Raw genomic sequence first — 21,100 nt, forward strand, 5'->3', positions numbered from 1 at the left:
AGACCAGGGGTGTCAAACTCAATTTCATTGAGGGCCGCATCAGCATTGCGGTTGCCCTCAGGGGGCCGGGTGGGTATGGCCAGGGTGGGCGTGGCCTACTGGGTGGGCGTGGGTAGAGTGCGTATGGCCTACTGGGTGGGCGTGGCCAGCTCTACATCATTCGCATCAAGGGTGCCTATGGGGTCCTGGGCAGGAGTGGGACAGATCTGAGGGTCTCTGGCAGAAAGAGGGTCTCTGGGCCAGGGCCAAGGCAGCGGGGGCCGTTCCCTCACTGTTTCCAGGATGGCTTCACGGGCCACATGAAACCACTTCGCGGGCCAGATCCGGCCCCCGGGCCTTGTGTTTGACATGTCTGTTTTAGACACTAAAACTCATAGGTTTATTATTTTAAATAATCCCATAGTTTTTCAGGATTTTATGAATGTTTTACATGCAGGGTAACATTCTTTTAAGATAATTCAAGAAGATTTTCTTAAACAATACACCAAACCTATGTAAATAATTTGGTCTTACTAAACTACAGATAAATTATGTTAAATTCTGTCGACCTCTGACTCCCTTCTTATAACACATGATGTATTGTTATATAAAGCATTGCTGCATCGAACAGTTTTTAGCTTGGTCAGTGTGGGATTCAAATATGTGAACAACTAGTTCTCTGTGTGGATGTTGCTTCCGGAAGTCCATTCTGGGCCTGGGCAACAAAAAATTAGCTTCCGGTTCTGCTGAACTGGTGTTAACTGGCTGAATCTCACCACTGAGCTTGGTTAATTATGAGATGAAGTAATTCAACTTTTTTAAAAAAATAAAAAAGTTTATTGGCTTTGTACTATTGTCCTGTCTCCGTTTCAAAACTGAAGAGCCAGCGCTTGTCCGAGGACGTCTCCGTGGTCATGTGAGCACCGGCCCCTAGAGTTGGAAACGACTAGCACGCATGTGCAGGGGAACCTTTACCTTTTTTTATTGTCCTGTCAGTGATAGAAGTGGTAATGAAATAAGGGGCAGTCTTCTGCTGCATTACTATAAAGACACCAGTTTAAAACATGTTTTATAAATAATTGACTTACGGTATCTACTTGATATAGATCTACTGTGATGTAAATTCAATGGAAATTGCTCCAAGGTAAATGTTTAGGATTATACTCTATGATTTTCCCCATTACAACCTGGAGGAGTTAGTCATATTGATGATTAAGCTCCAGGCTACATTATTTACAAATAATGCCAGAGGCAACTACCTGGAGCAGCCCATCAGTTTGCCAGAAGACTTTTTCTTATCTACTAATCTGTAGCAAGATAGCATATTACAGAGAGAATATTATGTTTTGAATCCCTAAGTATTAGCCTACTAATTGGGATGTAATAAACACTGATCCTACAAATTTCAGAATAACTATTGGAATGGTCACAAGTTTCATAAATATTGGGAAGGGATGAATAGATAAATATATATTGGGTGGGGGGCTGTCATAAAAACTATTGCAATAAATTTTAAATAAAAAACCCCTCTCAAATGAAAATATAGCAGTGAAGTGGACTGGCACAAGAAAGGGAAAATTGCTAAACATTGACCAAGTGATCAGAATCCACATTTCTCTATAAGTCTATCCTCCATCTTATCGTTATTAATGCTAAATTGATCAAAATAAAACATTTATAGTGTATGAATGAGGATAATGAACTTGTAATAAGACAAGAGACCTGGAAAGTTGGCTACAATGAATGAAGGCAAATATGCGTGTCCCAGGATAATGTTGCAGGATTCAATCTGGGTCAGTCCTGGGACCAGAGGTTTAGTCTTCCGAGCCTTCGGACTTGTGCTGAAGCCCATCCTGAGGGAACTTCTCTCTCACCAGAATGTGTGCTTTGGGCTATTCTATGTGTAATATTTACATGGTGCCTGGTTGTATGTGGCTTTTTTATCATTGTTTGGAGTGTTGATAACCAGTTATTAAGTCGTTGGCTATTGTTTCCTTGTGCTGCCAAGTCCTTGCCTCTTAAATACCTGAAAAGCTAGTGGTAAATCGGCACTCCTGTTGATTGACAAGGGGCCACTTTCCCAGGCTTCATTAATTTCCTTGGCTATTTTTGTACTGCTCAGCCAACAATCTTAATAGCTGCAAAACTGAATGTATGCCCTTGTGTTCTTGTAATCTGGTGGTTAGCTTCTAGTGGTTAGTTGGCTACAAGGTTAACCCTGCTGTGCCTATCAGTTCTCAGTGTAGCATAAGAATGGACTGAAGAGGTAAGTGGAAGGTATGACCATGGTCAATTAACATTCCATTGTCCTCACAAAGCCAGTCTATGATGTTAACATTTTAGGATATGTACCTAATATTAAGTCATAGAGAAAAAATGAAGAGTTTGATGGTATATAGTTTACCTTATTGCCCAAATCGTCAGTCATCTTCCTGAGCTAGTAGAATGATTCAGGGGCAGTGCCAGAAAGCCTACGGGACTTTTTGGAAGCTTCACAATTCACATCGAATCTGCTTCATCAGATTCATCAGTTTTGGAGGAAGGTCATTTATCACATTGTTGTGATCAGACTATTTGCCAATAAGATTTGGAAGCTGGCCAATTAGTCTGACAATAGAGTCACCTATTAGGACCCTTCAAGACAGTATTTCTGAATACTTTGGGGAATTCCAGGTCAGTCAGGCCAGTCTTCCAATCTGCAGCTCACAGATTGTTTCCTCTTTTTTAGAACATTTTTGAAGAAATTGTTAGAGTAAAACAAAGAGTTTAAATAGTAGATCTCAGGAAACTCGGTGCGAATAAGAAAACTGAACGTAGCTTAGAACTCATTCTTTTACTGTTCATATAGCAATAAAGGTAGCAAGAAGGCACAGCATCCTTGAATAGCCAGTGGAATAGTATTGTATGGTTTAAAGACTTTTAATACCTATTGGAATAAATAAAGAATTGAAGCCTTCAGATAACTATTCTGACTTACCTGAAAAGCACTTTAGAAATAAAACTATTCAACTTTATGCATACATATCCTCCTTACATCAATTCCTTTGAAACTCTGGTTACTTGAAGTAGTGCAAATAGATGAATATGTTCTTGATATTTGGCCTAATAATTGTTATTTATGACTCCACCTATACAGGTACGGCTCACGTTATGACCATTTGTTCAGCAACTGTTTGAACCTACTATGGAACTGAATGAACGGTGGTTATGACTGGTCCTTGGAATTCCAGCCATCCCAGCACTTTTGTGGTCACGCGTTTTTGACTGGATATTTAACAACCTGTTCACACTTATGACCAGTTGTCAAGTGTCCTGCAATCACATAATCTTCCATGCTGGATTCCTCAAAAATTGAAGGGAAAGTCAGCAGGGAAGATTACAAATTACTGCAGTAAATCTCCCCCAATCATGCAATCTTCCCAAGTACCTCTGTGTTTATGCTGCACTAGCCACTTGCGCATCCCCCCTGATCAGCCCCATGTACACTTCCCAACCCATGCAACACTTCTCACAAACTCTCCTTGACCCATGCAGTGCCTCTTGCATCCTTCCTAATGTGCAGGGTGTCTCTTGTGCACTATTCCCAACACCTCTGCCCATTCCTTGTTTCCTTCCCCAGTTAACAGAAGCCACTATCTTGCCTATGAGCCTTCACCGATGACTTTGGCTGTGGTAAGGCAACAGGAAATTTCCTCATCTAATGATAGTGGGATTCAGTTAATGACAGCAACCTAGACTGCATGGATTGCTGTCAATAAACAACATGGTTACACTTTACAATTGCATTGCTTAATGATAGAAATTCTGCTCCCAACCACCATTGTAATTCAAGGATTACTTGTAGAACACAGAACTGGTAGGAATAGCAGATACATTTGCCTTTTAGGAGATAGCATGTGCTCATTGCTGTGATTGTGACATTCTTTATAACTATTATGCTTTACAGCTTCATCATTCTTTATACCGTATATACTTGAGTATAAGCCGACTCGAGTATAAGCCGAGACCCCCAATTTCACCCCCAAAAACTGGAAAAAGTTGTTGACTCGAGTATAAGCCGATCCGCCGTTCTGCAAGCCTCTGCCGCCAGCAGAGGCTCGATCCGCCATTTTGCAAGCCTGAATACACAGGAATACCCTGTGTGGCCGCGGCTCTCGGGGAAGCCCTGGCTGTCAGCTTCCTCGCTCCACGCTCCCATTCGGGGCCCGCACGTTCCCCGGGCAAATCGCGGCGCCCAGCAGGCGAGGAAACACGCCCGCTCCAGTCGCCCCCCTTCCCTCAGGAGACGCGAAGCAAGTGACCGCCCGGAGCTTACCGAGGACTTGCTTCGGTGCTTCCAGGATCGCGCGCACCTCTCCCAAGCCGCCGCCGTCCGGAGACCTGCCGAAGTTTGGGGAGGTTTGGGGAGGTGCGCGCGCACCTCCCCAAACCTCCCCAAACGTCGGCAGGTCTCCGGACCTCTGCGCCCTGCCTGCCTGCTTCTTTCCGCAGCGGAAAGAAGCAGGCAGGCAGGGCGCGGAGGAACGGAGACCCGGCGACGTTTGGGGAGGTTTGGGCGCCTCCCCAAACCTCCCCAAACGTCGCCGGGTCTCCGTTCCTCCGCGCCCTGCCTGCCTGCTTCTTTCCACAGCAGAAAGAAGCAGGCAGGCAGGGCGCGGAGGAACGGACACCTGCCGACGTTTGGGGAGGTTTGGGCGCCTCCCCAAACCTCCCCAAACGTCGCCGGGTCTCCGTTCCTCCGCGCCCTGCCTGCCTGCTTCTTTCCACAGCGGAAAGAAGGGGCTTGCGTAATTCAATGAAGCTATGAGCTATGCCGTGCAGGGCCACCCAAGACGGACAGGTCATAGCCGAGAGTTCTGACAAAACGTGATCCACTGGAGAAGGAAATGGCAACCCACTCCAGTATCTTTGCCATGAAAACCCTATGGACAGTACCAAAAAGAATGCCTTCTTAAATGAACAGTGCAAAGAAATAGAAGAAAACAATAGAATAGGGAGGACCAGAGATCTTTTCAAGAAAATTGGAGAGATGAAGGGAACGTTTCATGCAAAAATGGGCATGATAAAGGACCAAAATGGCAGGGACCTAACAGAGGCAGAAGAGATTAAGAAGAGGTGGCAAAATTACACAGAAGAACTATACAAGAATGAGCTTAATGTCCCTGATAATCACAATGAGGTGGTCACTGACCTCGAGCCAGACATCCTAGAATGTGAAGTGAAGTGGGCCTTAGAAAAGCTGAGCAACAACAAAGCTAGTGGAGGTGACAGTATTCCAGCTGAGCTATTCAAAATCTTAAAAGACAATGCAGTAAAAGTGCTACACTCAATTTGCCAGCAAATTTGGAAAACTCAACAGTGGCCACAGGATTGGAAAAGATCAGTTTACATTCCAATTCCAAAGAAAGGCAGTGCCAAAGAATGTTCAAACTATCGCACCATTGCACTCATTTCTCATGCTAGTAAAGTCATGCTTAAAATCCTACAAGCTAGACTTCAGCAGTATGTGGATCGAGAACTACCAGAAGTACAGGCCGGATTTCGAAGAGGCAGAGGAACTAGAGATCAAATTGCCAACATACGCTGGATCATGGAGAAAGCTAGGGAGTTCCAGAAAAACATCTACTTCTGCTTCATTGACTATGCTAAAGCCTTTGATTGTGTGGATCATAACAAACTGTGGCAAGTTCTTAAAGAGATGGGAGTACCAGACCATCTTATTTGTCTCTTGAGAAACCTATATGCAGGCCAAGAAGCAACAGTGAGAACTGGACACGGAACCACTGATTGGTTCAAAATTGGGAAAGGAGTCCGGCAAGGCTGTATACTGTCGCCCTGCCTATTTAACTTATATGCAGAGCACATCATGAGAAAGGCAGGGTTAGATGAATCAAAAGTTGGAATTAAGATTGCCGGAAGAAATATCAACAACCTAAGATACGCAGATGATACCACTCTAATGGCAGAAAGTGAAGAAGAACTAAAGAGCCTCTTGTTGCGGGTGAAGAAGGAGAGTGCAAAACTTGGGTTGAAACTTAACATTAAGAAAACCAAGATCATGGCATCCGGCCCTCTCAATTCCTGGCAAATAGATGGGGAAGAAATGGAGGTAGTGACAGATTTTATTTTCCTGGGCTCCAAGATCACTGCAGATGGGGACTGTAGCCAAGAAATTAAAAGACGCTTGCTCCTGGGGAGGAAAGCCATGGCAAATCTAGACAGCACACTAAAAAGCAGAGACATCACCCTGTCAACAAAAGTGCGTATAGTCAAGGCTATGGTCTTCCCAGTTGCAATGTATGGCAGTGAAAGTTGGACCATAAGAAAGGCTGAGCGCCAAAGAATTGAGGCCTTTGAACTATGGTGCTGGAGAAGACTCCTGCGAGTCCCTTGGACTGCAAGGCGATCAAACCGGTCAGTCCTAGAGGAGATCAATCCTGACTGCTCTTTAGAAGGCCAGATCCTGAAATTGAAACTCAAATACTTTGGCCACCTGATGAGAAGGAAGGACTCACTGGAGAAGAGCCTAATGCTGGGAAAGATTGAGGGCAATAGAAGAAGGGGACGACAGAGAATGAGGTGGCTGGATGGAGTCACTGAAGCAGTAGGCGTGAGCTTAAATGGACTCCAGAAGATGGTAGAGGACAGGAAGGCCTGGAGGAACGTTGTCCATAGGGTCGCGATGGGTCGGACACGACTTCGCAGCTAACAACAACAACAACAACAAATATACGGTAACTATATTCTTAAGTAAGGTACTTGAAAAAGTTGTTAACTATGTAATTTAACATTTATTTGATGCTTGTGAATCAATGGAAAGAATTTATTTATTTTATTTTTTTATTTTAATCCCATTTATATCCCGCCCTTCTCCGAAGACTCAGGGCGGCTTACAATTTAAGCACAAACCAATGTGCTTAGCAATGAATGAATGTCTTGGTTCAAAAATTTGTTATTCCCTTATTTGTTTCAAATAATAGCTCAGAAAATATCAAGTGATGGGACCATGTTGCACACAGCTGTCATAAATCTTCATTAACTGATTGGTACCATGGTATAATCGCCCTTCTTTTGTAGCAACACTACAATATCACAGATAGTTCTACAAGAAAACCACAATCAGGGCTTTGTGATGCTAAAGATTGCTTTTGCTGTTTTGTATTTGTGTTTTCTTCACATGTTTAGTATTATTAGGGCAAAGATGAACACAGTTTTAAGTTTCTTAACATGGGTATGCATTTTAAGTAACAATTCATTATAATAAATGTTTTGAATTATATAACTAGTTTTCCCACTTCTGTATGTGCAGTATGTAAAACATGCAGAAAAGTGGTTGTGGCATTTCTAACTACAGAAATAAATCTAGCTCTTATGTTACTTGCTTAATGATCCTTTTATTTTCATAAGGCCCACAAAATAAAAGACTACCATCAGCTGTTCACTATGGTTGTTGCCCAGAAAATAAATCCTGCTTTCTTATCGAGGGCAATATTGTTGTACAGACAAAATGTAAGGAGGATTAAAAATAGAGTGGCAGCTGCAGAATGACTTGTCATAATGCTGTAAAACAAGTTAGCAAGAAATGAATGAGATCTGAAAAGCATTTAACATACAAAAATGCTACAGTATCTTGTTAAAAACTAATGGTTGGAATAGTTTTAGTGGTGCAGAACTATATAACCATGGCTTAATTATAAAACGTAAGGAACATATTCTTGCCATCATTTTTCTTTCCAGCATACAATAACTTGAACATCTGGAAAGCATCATGTTAGGAAAAAGTGGAGTATATCAGCTAATCTTTCAAAATGCTGCATTTTCAGATCAATTGAAAATCCAGATTTTCTTGTAACTAAATATATACAGAAGTTACATAAAAATGGATTGCGCTAAGATTACAGAGGAATTTGTTGTTGTCATGCTCTGTTGAATTTTAGCCAACTCCTGGTGACCCCATGGATAAAAGTTTCCCAAGCCATTCTGTGTCTCACACATTATACAATTCTCGCAGGTGCATTTCTGTAGCTTCTGGTATTCTGCCTATGCTCTCACGCACTGCTAGTCTCTTCTTATTTTGTCCACTTTGCCCAGCATAGATGCATCAGCTTTTATGAAACGTCCAAAATATGATAGCTTTTATTTCATGATCTTGCTTCCAGGACACTCTGCTTTGTTTCCCTTTAGTATTGGTTGGTTCTCTTGGCCGTGAAAGGAATGCAAAATGATCTTGTCCAGCACCATAGCTCAAGGGAGCCAATCTACTACCTTTTTCTTTTGCATATCCCTCTCATCTGTACATCATAAGGTAATACTACTGGGTTGGACAGTTTGACTTTCATCTTTGTCTTTGGTGAGATTGCCTAGATCTACATTCCTACTTATAAGAGGGTGTGCACACTTATGCAACCACATTATTTTAAGTTTTTAGTTTTTCCTCTAAAATATTTCAATTTGTTTTTCAGTTGAGTTGCATAATTTGTATGTTATATTAAAGGTAGAAAAGAAATTCTGGAATCATTTATCTTGGTCTGATTTTTTTTTACATCTCCAAAACCTGGTATGTAGACTTTTCCACTGTAGATACACCTTTTCCAATCTATGAGCCATGCAGTTTTTCTATTTATTGGCAGAAGACTATTACAGTGTTTTTTACTTCCAGGGGTGTATGGGGATTTCCTATTTGGTGATTGATAGACATAAATAACATTTACACACTGTAGAAAAGAGACAATCGATAAGTCACAAAAATGAACAAAAAGACCAAAAACACCTCCCCAGCAATCAACACCAAGATTAACATCAAACCAACAATCGACAAGTAAACAATACTCCAATCAAGGAACTGCCAGTTAAGCTAACAGTAAACAACCCTCCAAGACCACTCCCACCAACACTGACAAGGCAAGTCACCGGAATATAAGCTGAGAGCAAACCCCATTCCTTATTACCACTGATGATGCTACCTAGTTTGGGTAATGAAATGTCTGCAAGAACACAAGCAAGCTCAGAGAGCACCAAGGGCCATGCATATTCAACCCTGAGCTACAAATATTCTCCTTTATCAGCCTGATGTGTGTTTCTGTGATTAGTAGTTGGTGGCCTGATCCATAGTCATCAAATTTAAATGTTCTATACTAATTTGTTCTTTAAATGATCCATGCCTGTAGTTTGTCATTTTGATGTATGTTTTAATATAGGATCCAATTTGCTGTTTATTTATCAGATTCAAAAACTGCCCATATCCCTCACACTGTGAACATTGACAAATGCTATGACAGCTTTTCACTTTATTTCTAATCCCCAAAGCAACGTTGTTGCCACTTACCTCTTTCAATTTATCTAGCTCATTTTGAAATGCCTGTTTGGATATTTCCACCTCAATGATTTGTTGACGAAGAACTTCATTTTCATCCTCTGCTTTAGCGCGCTTTTCCTCCACATTTTCCAGTTCGTGGTGCAGCCTGACAGATACATCTTTGGCTACCTATTTTTTTTAAAAAAGCACACAATCATACTTAATAACTTAAAAAGACTTTTCATTACCTAAATAAAGAATAGATAAATGTTGGTTTGAATCTACAAAGCAGTGTGGAATTAGTACATAGTCATGGCAAAATATCAACAAATAAGTGTTTTTTCTCTTTTCGACTGGTTGAAGTGCTATGAAAGGAACAGTGCTCTTCCTGGTAAAGAAAAAACTCTTCCAAATCCAATATAAGGAAACAGAGATCATAACAAATATGGCCAAATATTATATATACATTTCTTTCTCCAAAATGTCCCATAAAAACTTTTAAATAAAGCCATCCATTATCCACATGATTTACATGTTTTTTTCTATAATACCTCAATTCTTTAAATTCTTCTGTTTCATTCTGAAATGAAAACCGAAAAATGCTAACTAAAAATACAGTTATGTGCTAATAATCACACATTACTAGTAGTAATAATAGTAGTAGTAGTAATATATTAGCGTTAAACAAATTTAAACACTTGAAGATCAGTATTATCCACAATATTCTTAAATGAGTTATCCCACAATATTCTTAAGTTAATGTAAACTACAAGGTTAAGTTCTTGAAGTATTAAAAACCAATTAATATCATAATTAGTATGACATAATAAGTCGTATAAAATTTGGTTTCCATTTTTTTTCAATTAAGAAAATATCTTTATTATTACAGAGAAAGTACCTATCACAATATAGTAGAAAAGAACCTTGCTATATATATATGTAGTCTTTTGTTCTTCTAATAATGCTTATTCAGCACAATTTGGAGCAATGAAAAAGTATTTATTCAAGCAGTGAAAAACTAGGCCCAGTTCTGAACCATTTTATAACACAGTCCTTCAAACTGCACATAATGGAAGGGATATTTCAATGCTACTTCACAGGAACATTTCCCTAAAATTAGAAAGGTAGCACCTCATTTAAGAAGTGTTTCTAAGTTTTAAAGTACAATTATACAGTATTAAAACATGCCCTTTTGCATTATTTATTTTATATATCTCCATATCTCTTTAAGTATCTCAAAACAGTATCATAAAATTATTAAATATATGTTTTAAAAACAGATTTAAAATATTTATTAAAAAATTGAACAAAAAGGAAAGAAATAGCACAGGACTATTTACCCAACATTCATAAAAGGAAAATCTAGGCAAAGAGACTGATCTTCAACTGAATATAAATATGTAATATTTGTTGCCTTACAAAGCTTTGATGAGAATATTGAAGAGTATAGACACCACCACAGAAAAAGCCTGTGAGTAACTGCAGTGTGTCTGAGAACATGTAGAAGGGTTTCCTCTGATAAATTTAATGATAGGCCAGACCCGTTAATTATGGTGGTCTCAATGGGGTTGTTGTTACAGTATGGGAAAACAGGAGAGAACAGCATTATGAATCCTGCCTTGAATTGCACAAACCAAAGGCAGAATATAATTCTAATAAATGAATACATAAATTAAGTTATATCAATATATGAAAACCTAGATTAAACCTGGCTTGGTAACAAAGTTATCAAGTGCAGTTGTTTCAAAACAAGTTGAACAATGTGTATGGACAGGTGCTTCAGTCAGCTACTTCACTGTTGTATTCTAGACAAGGTACTGTTTCCAAAAGAGATCCAAGTTTCCCATATAGAACACATTATAGTTATCAAAATGTGAGATGACCAATACATAAACAATTGTAGCTTGGTTGTCCTATACATGAAATAGTATACCTACTATAAGTAAGACATTTTTGTCATAGGGGTCACTTGGATATCTATGTATTCTTTCAGAGTTATGAGATTGGGGTAGTATAGAAATCAAGTTAATAAATAAATTGACATTTACAATACAAAGAACTCTTTGATTCCCATATATAAAATGTAATTCTCGTTCTAGTTCTGAAATGTCAAGATAACATACCTTTTGCAATTAGGCAGAAAACTTTATTCTGCCTAAATACCACTAGATCTAAGTTCTTCACCCACCTTTAGATCTTGTTCTAAGCTTCTGATTAGTTCTCCATCCACCTGACCTGTCTGTGCAACTTTCAAGCTTTTCTGTTCAGCTTTCCTGAGACGATACTGCAAGATACGACAGTTCTTGTTTGCACGATCCAGCTCTCGTCGAAGTTCCTGTAGTTGGTAAACATCTTCTTCAAGATAGCTGTCACGCATCTCTTCCATTTCAGCCCGGAGTTCATCCAGTTCATCCTGTCATAACCCAAAACAGTGAGAGAAATCCAAAGGGTTGCTTAGTCCCCACTGAAAGACATGTGCTTTTTGTTGGATCTGTAGCATAATATTATTTATAGCTGCTGCTCTATCTCTATTTACTGTCGGGATTACAGGAAAATTCCTGTTTAAATTATATTAAAAGCATGTTGAAACAATTTTTAATTTCCCTCTTAAGAAATAATGAAAACAACTCTATAGACCAGAGCAGAAGTGTCAAACATGCAGCCTGAATGTGGCCCACAAAAGTCCTGAGTGTGGGCTGAATTGGATTAAAATGCAGCTGGGTAACATTTAAGAAAATACAATAAAATATAGCAATATATAAACATTACATTTTAAAACTAAATAATTAATTTAGTGACCAATCACCAAAACTCTGGGCTTGCAACTTGTCAAGGAGTCCTGCACCGGCTCCCTGCCTCAGCTTAATACCATAGCCGCAGCAAAGATTGTTGCCATAGTGGAGGCTGAGAAAGAGCACCATGACAGGAGTTCCCTCTGCTCTGCAGAAACCTCAGGCACCCTGGGCTGCTGCAGTTAAGCTGAGGCAGCAAGCTCGTGCTTTTCCCTGGACAGAAAGTAGCCAATTGGTCTTGAACTAGTGGCTGACCCGCTCTGGACCTGACAGCCCCCAGGGCATAAAAGCAGATTGAAGTAATTTCTCTACTCCCTTCAAAAAAGGTTGAATTAATATCTGTTCAGGCTGCATGACATTCGTGATCAAAATTTCAAATTTCAAATTAATAATAATTAAAAGTTAATGAAGTTCAGAATACATCCAGAGAAGAAGGAACAAATAGGGAAAAATGAAAGAGAACGGTGATTCAAGTGCGTTTTGCATACAGAGCATTCCCTCTCCCCCACCTGGGTACATCCGACCATCTTTCACTCCTGTTGTGCCCAAAGCATGTCCCTCTCAGGAAAAGAACTCAGACAATCACGAAAAGGGTTAAAACCTGGCCAGTGGGTGCTCTCAGTCAATTGCAGGACTGCTTTGAAACCACTGACTGGAGTGTATTCGAAGATCAAGACCTGAACGTATACACGGATGCCGTACTCTCTTATATCAAAACATGCACTGACAGTGTGACAACAGAAAAGTGCATTAGAGTTTATGGGAATTGCAAACCCTGGATGACTGCAGAGGTACGAACACTCCTGAGAGCCCGGGATTCTGCCTTTGAGGCAGGGGACATGGACAGATACAGAGAGGGCAGGGCAAATCTCAGAAGAGGCATTAGGATGGCGAAAGAACAATATAAACACAAGGTGGAGAACCACCTAGCAGACAACAATCTGAAGAAAGTGTGGCAGGGACTGCAGCACCTAACCAACCACGAGGGCAATACGAGGAACATGGTTAATACCGATGCCTCGTTGGCAGAGGAGCTGAATATCTTCTTCGCTCACTACGAGGTGAAAAGACCAGACCCCGTAGCTTCTGCTGGCCGGCCTTCTGATTCTCAGCCACTCACCCTGTGTGAACACCAAGTGAGAGCTGTACTGAAGGCTGTGAATCCCAGCAAAGCTGCAGGCCCAGATGGGGTGCTGGGGATAGTGGTTAAGAACTGTGTCAACCAATTAGCAGGGGTCCTGACAAGGATCTTTAACATCTCCTTGCAAGAGCCTTGGTGGAGCAGTGGGCTAATGCCTCCTTAAGTAACACCTCCTTAAGTAACACCAGCTGCCTGCAATTAGTGCAGGTTTGAGTCCCACCAGGCTCAAGGTTGACTCAGCCTTCCATCCTTCCGAGGTAGGTAAAATGAGGATTGTTGGGGGCAATAAGCTGACTTTGTAAAAATGCCGCTGGGGGGGGGGAAGCCCTAATAAGCAGGCATATACATAGAATGAAGGCTATTGCTAAGCACATTGATTTGTGCTTCTTAGATTGTAAGCCGCCCTGAGTCTTCGGAGAAGGGCGGGATATAAATGGGATTAAAAAAACAACAACAGCCTGTGTACCATTATGCTTGAAAGCAGCTACCATTGTCCCAGTCCCAAAGAAAACAGCAGTTGAGTGCCTGAATGACTACAGACCTGTTGCATTAATGTCTGTAGTGATGAAATGCTTCGAAAGACTGGTTCTCCAACATCTTAGGACATGCCTCCCACCGGACTTCGATAAACATCAATTTGCCTACACGGGGAACAGGTCGACAGACGATGCCATAGCTACTGCTCTAGACTCTGTAGCAAGCCATCTAGAGAAACCTGGAAGTTATGTCAGGATGCTTTTCACTGATTACAGCTCGACTTTCAACACCATTTTGCCGAGCACTCTCATTGAAAAGCTGACTGACTTGAATTTCCCCCCCTCCATCTGCGATTGGATTAAAGACTTTCTCAGGGACTGACTACAAACAGTGAGGGTCTGGTCTGTTTTATCCACTCCCCTGAAGCTTTGCACCGGCTCGCCACAGGGCTGCATGCTTAGCCCCTACCTGTACTCATTGTACACATGTGTTGTGTATCGTCCGACCCATCTGTTGTGATAATTAAGTTCACAGATGATACCACCATAGTGGGTCTTATTACAGGTGGAGATGAAACAGCATACGGGGGGGGGGAGGTACAAAAACTATCCATATGGTGTTCCAAGAACAACTTGCACCTGACCTCCGGAGGAAAAAAGAGGAACCTGCCCCACTTTACATTGGGGGGGCTGTGTGGAGAGAGTTTCCAACTTTAAATTTCTGGGAGTCTACCTCTGTGAAGATCTTACCTGAAAAGTTAATACAACCCAGGTGGCCAGAAAGGCCCAACAGAGACTCCACTTCCTCAGGGTCTTGCGGAAAAACAGGGTAGAACAATGGCTAATGACCCTCTTTTACCAGTCTACTACAGAGAGCGTCCTCTCGCACTGTATTGTGGTTTGGTATGCTGGCCTGACAGCCACGGATAGGAAAGTATTACAGAGGGTGGTGAGCACACCACAAGACATTGTGGGCTGTCCCCTGACACCACTGGATGACATCGCCAGGGCTTGCTGCCTTGGAAGAGTGGGGAAAATTCTCAGGGACGACTTACACCCTGGTCGGTATCTCTTTACTCTCCTACCATCGAGTAGGAGATATAGGAGTATAGCCAGCCGTACCAACAGGCTGAAGAACAGCTTTTATCCATGGGCTGTTAGGCTCTTGAACGAGAAATAATTTTATAATTTTATGTATGACTGACTTGCGAGGCCGGTGTGTTGTGCAATTAGCTCACATGGTGTAACAAGATGGTGGGTTTGTTGTCACTGAGTTGTGGTGGTGGCACAAAGGGAGGCTCAGCCAATCTCAATGTATACATGGTTGTACTTTGACAATAAAGGTTCATTCATTCATTCATTCATTCAAATGCGTTTTGTATGTTTTCCTTTTTATTTTTCTTTCCATTACTATGGAAGGAGAGAGGGAGGGAGGACTAAATGCCTAGAAAATATTGACTGCAGTTATAAGTGACTATGACTTTATATTATCATCTGTAGATGTACATTTGGTACAGTAAAGTGTCAGATTAGAAACTTGGAGATGATAAGTTCCTAGTCCTGCCTTTGGGTGATCTTAGGGCAGTTACTTTTCTCACCCTTGGGAAGAAAGAATTTTCAAGTCACTTCTGAAATATGCTGTCAAGGAAAGTACAGGAAGCAGTTGCCAGAAATCCAAAATGACTTAAAAGAATTTTTTTCCAGCATGTATGTCATGTACTATAATACTTTCTATGTTTTGTACTTTAACTAAGAAATACATTAAAATTTAAATGTCATTATTATATATAGTTGCAATTTACTCTTTGCACAATATTCTTGTACTGTGGTATACAAATTTGTACTTGGTTTAGAAAAAGCTGCACAAAATATTTTTTTCCACATATGAGATATCAGATAGTAGAAGGAACATAGCAGAGAGCAGATAAGTTGAAGTAGGAGGTGTGGAAATGATTTGTGTGATAATTTGGCAGTAGGCCAGGAAGAAGCTCAGAATGGGGTGGAAAACTCCACACACAAATATTGAATATAAATTGTCAAATTTGTAATAATGTTTCTTTTTTATGTGTTAAATCTATTTTTCTATCCAATTGTTGTGTTGATACATTAATTAAAAAAAGAAAAAGAAACGTGGTTTTCAAAGTCAATATGCAACCTCCAGGGATCCTTATGTATGTTTATAGTCAGTATTTCTGAAACTACTGGCTCAGAATACTCCTAAGAAAAATATTGATTATATGCCATCAAGCCAGTGTCAACTCTTACTTGCCACACACTTAGATTTGTCCCTAACCTTTAGATCCTCCAACAGTGCACTTATAGCCAGTGCAACAAAGTCTATTCACCTTACTATTAGTTCTTCTGTTTTTCTTTCCTTCCACCTTTCTCATCATTAGAGCCTTTTCCAGGTCTTTGCATAATGTGTCTGAATTAGGATAATTTGAGCATAATCATTTGTGCTCCAAGTGAGAATTGCCTGGCTAGATTTGTGCCATGATCCATTTGTTTGATTTATTGGCTTATCAATGAGGTTCAGGATTTCAAAGTGATTCCTGATGTCCCTCTTTGAACATGATGGGTATATGTTTAAAATCATATCGTGGAAAGTGGTTGGCTTTCTTCTACTTATTTAACTTGGATCTTGCACATGGGCAGTTCAAGATCTGTTCCACAGACCCCATCAGCCATGCCTTTGAAGCTTTAACTGAGCCTTTCCATCCCTTTTAGTAATCATAAAAATAATAAACTTGGTCATTAAGCGAAGCAGTAACTAAGTGAAATAACAACTGTGCTTATTATCTTGCTTTAGCTTTACTTTACTTTTTAGACCTGTGAAGGTGATAAATATGAGAGTTGGTGGCAAAGTTACTTTTTTCATCACTGTCAAACTGTGAACAGTCACTAAATGAGGCTGTCACTAAATGAAGACTACCTATATAACCAAATTGATTTCTACTGGTATATATTCTCTCTAATGGCTTTATACAGAGATGTCATTTTGGTTATTTGATGAAAGTGTTAACTATGACAAAAATTGAAATGGCCAAAATTAATTAAGTTGGTTTCCTGTTTAATGTCAGATTTTTAAGCCATGCAATCCAACTACATTTTCCTCTTTAATGTTTCCAACTTTGGCATTGCAATATCCAATCACAAGCAGAATATTTTGTTTCCATGTTCTGTCACTTTCAAGTTGAATTTGATCATAAAACTCATCAACCTCCTCTTCTTTTCCATCAGTGATTAGAGCATAAACGTGGACTGTCATATTAAAGAACTGTCCACAAAATGTAACTTATACTAGTCACTAATTCAGGGGTGTCAAACTCAATTTCACTGAGGGCCGCATCAGCATTGCGGTTGCCCTCAGGGGTGTGGGTGGGTGTGGCCAGGGTGGGCGTGGCCTACTGGGTGGGCATGGCTAGAGTGCGTATGGCCTACTGGGTGGGCGTGGCCAGCTCTACATCGTTCGCATCAAGGGTGCCTATGGGGGCCTGGGCAGGAGTGGGACAGATCTGAGGGTCTCTGGCAGAAGGAGGGTCTCTGGGCCAGGGCCAAGGCAGCGGGGGCCATTCCCTCACTGTTTCCAGGATGGCTTCGCGGGCCGCATGAAACCACTTCGCGGGCTGGATCCGGCCCCCGGGCCTTGTGTTTGACATGTCTGCACTAATTGCATTGCCACTGGGATCTCAGTTATCTGTAGATGAGGCTCAGAAATAGAAAAACATGCTGGAGGATGAGCCTGGCATTTTGGAGCAGTCAGATAACCAGCTACCATTACAAAAGCACAGTAGCAGGCTGAATCAACTATTTCAGAGACTGAGCAGGAAGAGATCCTTCTGCACATGCAGATAGATTGAGTAAGTAGAACAATATTCATTAGGCTGCTTGAAAGAGACAGCCATGATTCAGGAAAATAAGCACGTCTGAGCCAGGTTCTTGCAAACAATAGGTCCTATAAGCCTGAAGTCTGTTTACTTTCATTTTAGTAAATATGTCTTCTTTATGAGTCATATTGATAAGGATTAATATTATTTTGTCTCATTACTTATAAGGTTGAATAACTGAAAAAGAAAGACATATGTCTTTTTTTTCAGGAATTGGGTTCAAATTAACAGCTTGGTAAAATGGCTGTCAGAAGAAAATAGCATGGTGTTATTCTGAGGATCAGATTTTATATTAATGCAGTAAACATGTAAAAAAACAAAAACCAAGCAAACTATAATAGGTGGCATAAGCCAAGCAAGTGTCCAGACACTTCTGCTGGATTAGTAAACAAACACAAGGGGCCATAACCTAATATCTTCTAACTATAGTATAAAAGCCTTGAAGGGACAGATTATTAAAACTCTTGCCCGCACAATTTTCTTCCTCTTGAAGTTAGAAAGCCAGGGAGGAATTTGCTAACATAGATGGTCTTTATTCTCTGAGTCTCCTTGGGAGCAGAGGTAACTAAGGAAGAAAAATCTAAAAACCCATTCCAAATGGAGGAATGCGAATCTTCAAATATCCTAGAAAACAAAAATAATCACGTACAAGTTTTTAGGTACAATAAATAATCAATGCATTTCTTTTACCAGTACTTTGTTTTAAATAGGCTCAAAACTTTGCCCAATTCCTTTCTCAGCTATTTTCTCTGATGTTCCATCTTATGAATAACCACTTACTGTCTCTTCAAATTGAAACCTTTTTCTCTAATCCTAGCAATTATATTATGATCGTTCAGTAACTGAGTAAAAATACTAACTTAACTCCCTAACTCTCTAACATAACTCCCTAACTCTGTGAGGGATATGGGTAGTTTCTAAATGAAATAATACATACATACATACATACATACGTACATACATACATACATTGATACACATACCTGCATACATACTATTCAAGTTTATCTTTAAAACAGAGCAGTAGTGATTAAGAACTTATGGACTGGTGGTTTTCTGTAGTAATAGTAAAATCAGAGACTGTAAAAGATAGTACCTTGAAGACCAAGGCAATAAAAGAAATACTATAGCTATGACAAGATTGAAGCAAGTTGCAATAGGGTTATCACACAACTTGCTCCATGACACTGTCTACCCTTGTTAGGAACTCCATTTGGAAGCAATCTCTTCCTTTTTTTTAGTCAGATACCTGATAGTTAAAATATCTGTTCAGTCATACAGCCACATATAAAATATCTGGTATGAAACACAGGTAGTCCTTGACTTACTTAGTGACTGTTGAAAGTTACAATAGCACTGAAAAAGATGACCATTTTTCACACTTATGACCATTGCAGTGTCCCCATGATCACATAATTAAAATCTGGATGCTTGGCAACTGGTTCTTATTTATGACGATTGCAGTGTCCCAGGGTCATGTGATCAGCTTTTGCAAACTTCTGACAAGCAAAATTAATGGGTAAGCCAGGTTCACTTAACAAGCATGTTACTAACTTAATGATTCCCTTAACAATTATGGCAAGAAAGGTCATAAAATGGGGCAAAACTCACTTAACAAATGTCTCATTTAGCAACATAAATTTTGTGCCCAATTGTGGTCATAAGTCAAGGACTACCTGCACTACTTCACTGGTCATGAAAACAGATTCTTTGATTATATACTTATGTATACTATTTCTTTTGCATTTATGACCAAAACCTGGTTTTGTAAAAAGGAGTAACTTGTTCTTGATACTTTAGGCACAGCAAATTATACCTGTGTTCATGTATTCTATCATGTGGAAAAGAATGACTATAATTTTTCAGTCTTGGCCCCCTGAAAAATTTCTCTTAGTCATGTCTCTGACTCTTACTATCTTTGAGATAGTAGCTGGGCCCTTTAATAATAATTCATCCATAGTCACATTTATTTATTAACCTCTTAACTGTTTCATAATTATTTTTGGAACAGTTCTGTGCCAGGCTATGTGGCATTTTGTAACCATATCCTTTGCAACCATATCCTTTGCCACTTTGTGAAAATTTTAGTAGCAATTTCTACTACTCTTACCACATAGATTGGGAGACTTAGGTTTAGTCCTGTCTTCAATTATTATACCTTCTCTGAACTTAACATTGCTCCTCACAGTGTTCTATAATTCTTGAGGGGAATCTCTACTTTGGGCGTTACCTTGAATTTCTTCTAAATGGTAATGTATGTTAACATAACTATTCATACATTTCAGATGGTTGATATTCAGCTACACTCTTAGAGACATCTTTTCAGTTTAGTGTACTGGCAATACCTTTTTCTCTGTCTATCATATTGACTCCATTACAGGTAGTCCTCAACTAACAACCATTCAGTCACCATTCAAAGTTACAATGGCACTGGAAAAAAAATGACCTATGACCATTTTTCACACTTAAGATAACTGCAGCATCCCCATAGTCACGTGATCGAAACAGATGCTTGGCAACTGGCAAATATTTATGGAGTGTCCCACGGTCATGTGATCACCTTTTGTGTCTATCTGACAAGCAAAACCAATGAGGAAGACAGATTCAATTAACAACTGTGTTACTAACTTAATAACTGCAGTAATTCACTTAACAGCCATGGCAAGAAAGGTTGTAAAATAGAGCAAAATTCACTAAACAGTTAACTGCCTTGCTTAGCAACAGATGTTTTGGGCTCAACTCTGGTGTAAGCTGTGGATCCCTTGCACTGCTGATTCTTCAAATAACTTGTTTATTAACACCAGTAAAACTGCTTTGGAACAGGTAGTTCTGAAACCTGTATTGAGAGCCAGGCCTGGTTGATTGTGGATATCTTTAGCTCTGAGAAGAGAGAGAGCTTAGTTAGATGGCCAGAAAATTGTTTGGGGAGAATTTGTTCTCCCTTGGTCATAGACATAGACATGCATAAACTAGCTATGGATAATTATAGTTGACTGCAATAAACTAAATCAGGGGTCCCCAACCCTGGTTTGTGGTCCAGTACCAGGCTGCAGCATGCCAGCAACCGGTCCGCACGAACAAGCAAAGCCCCATCTGCAGGATGCAAGCAGCACACAAAACCATGTCCCCTCTGGTCCACAGAAAAAACTCTCTCCACGTAACTGGTCCCTGATGTCCAAAAGGTTGGGGACCTCTGAGCTAGATGTTCAGCTTGGAATTGCCATTTTTATCCACCTATCGAATCCTTCCCAAGAGTCTGGGATAGGCAAGTGTTGCTGTTTATTGAGGTTAATGGCATTGTTACAGGATGTAAACTGTCCCAAATAAAGCTGCCTTTTGACTGGTGGTGATTTTTTCAGTGCCTGTAATGCTCAGGTGGTACTCCAGATGTTTTGGTATTGCATCTTTTATCACATTTGTTCTAAATCTATTTTGCAGGTTTTTATATTTTGTGCTGTTCTCCAGTTCTGCAATTGTTACAGTACCTACACTTATTACCTCAGATTCCAAACATTTTGAGGAATTGCTTC

The 21,100-nt window shown here is 40.2% G+C and overlaps 1 protein-coding gene across 1 annotated transcript in view; it reads right to left on the reverse strand.

Moving 5' to 3' along the window:
• MTCL1 (microtubule crosslinking factor 1) overlaps nucleotides 1–11,675 on the reverse strand; it is a 77,635-nt gene extending 65,960 nt beyond the window's left edge. The window contains exons 1-2 of the mRNA XM_081325267.1: nucleotides 11,463–11,675; nucleotides 9,305–9,463 (exon numbers count right to left, since the gene is read on the reverse strand). Of these exons, the coding sequence (XP_081181393.1) occupies nucleotides 9,305–9,463; nucleotides 11,463–11,660 (357 nt within the window). The 5' untranslated portion in view covers nucleotides 11,661–11,675. The remainder of the gene's footprint in view (nucleotides 1–9,304; nucleotides 9,464–11,462) is intronic.
• Between the last annotated feature and the right edge of the window lie 9,425 nt (nucleotides 11,676–21,100).

Source organism: Vipera berus, assembly GCF_964194415.1.
Source record: "Vipera berus genome assembly, chromosome: 3".
Classification (NCBI taxonomy): Eukaryota; Metazoa; Chordata; class Lepidosauria; order Squamata; family Viperidae; genus Vipera; species Vipera berus.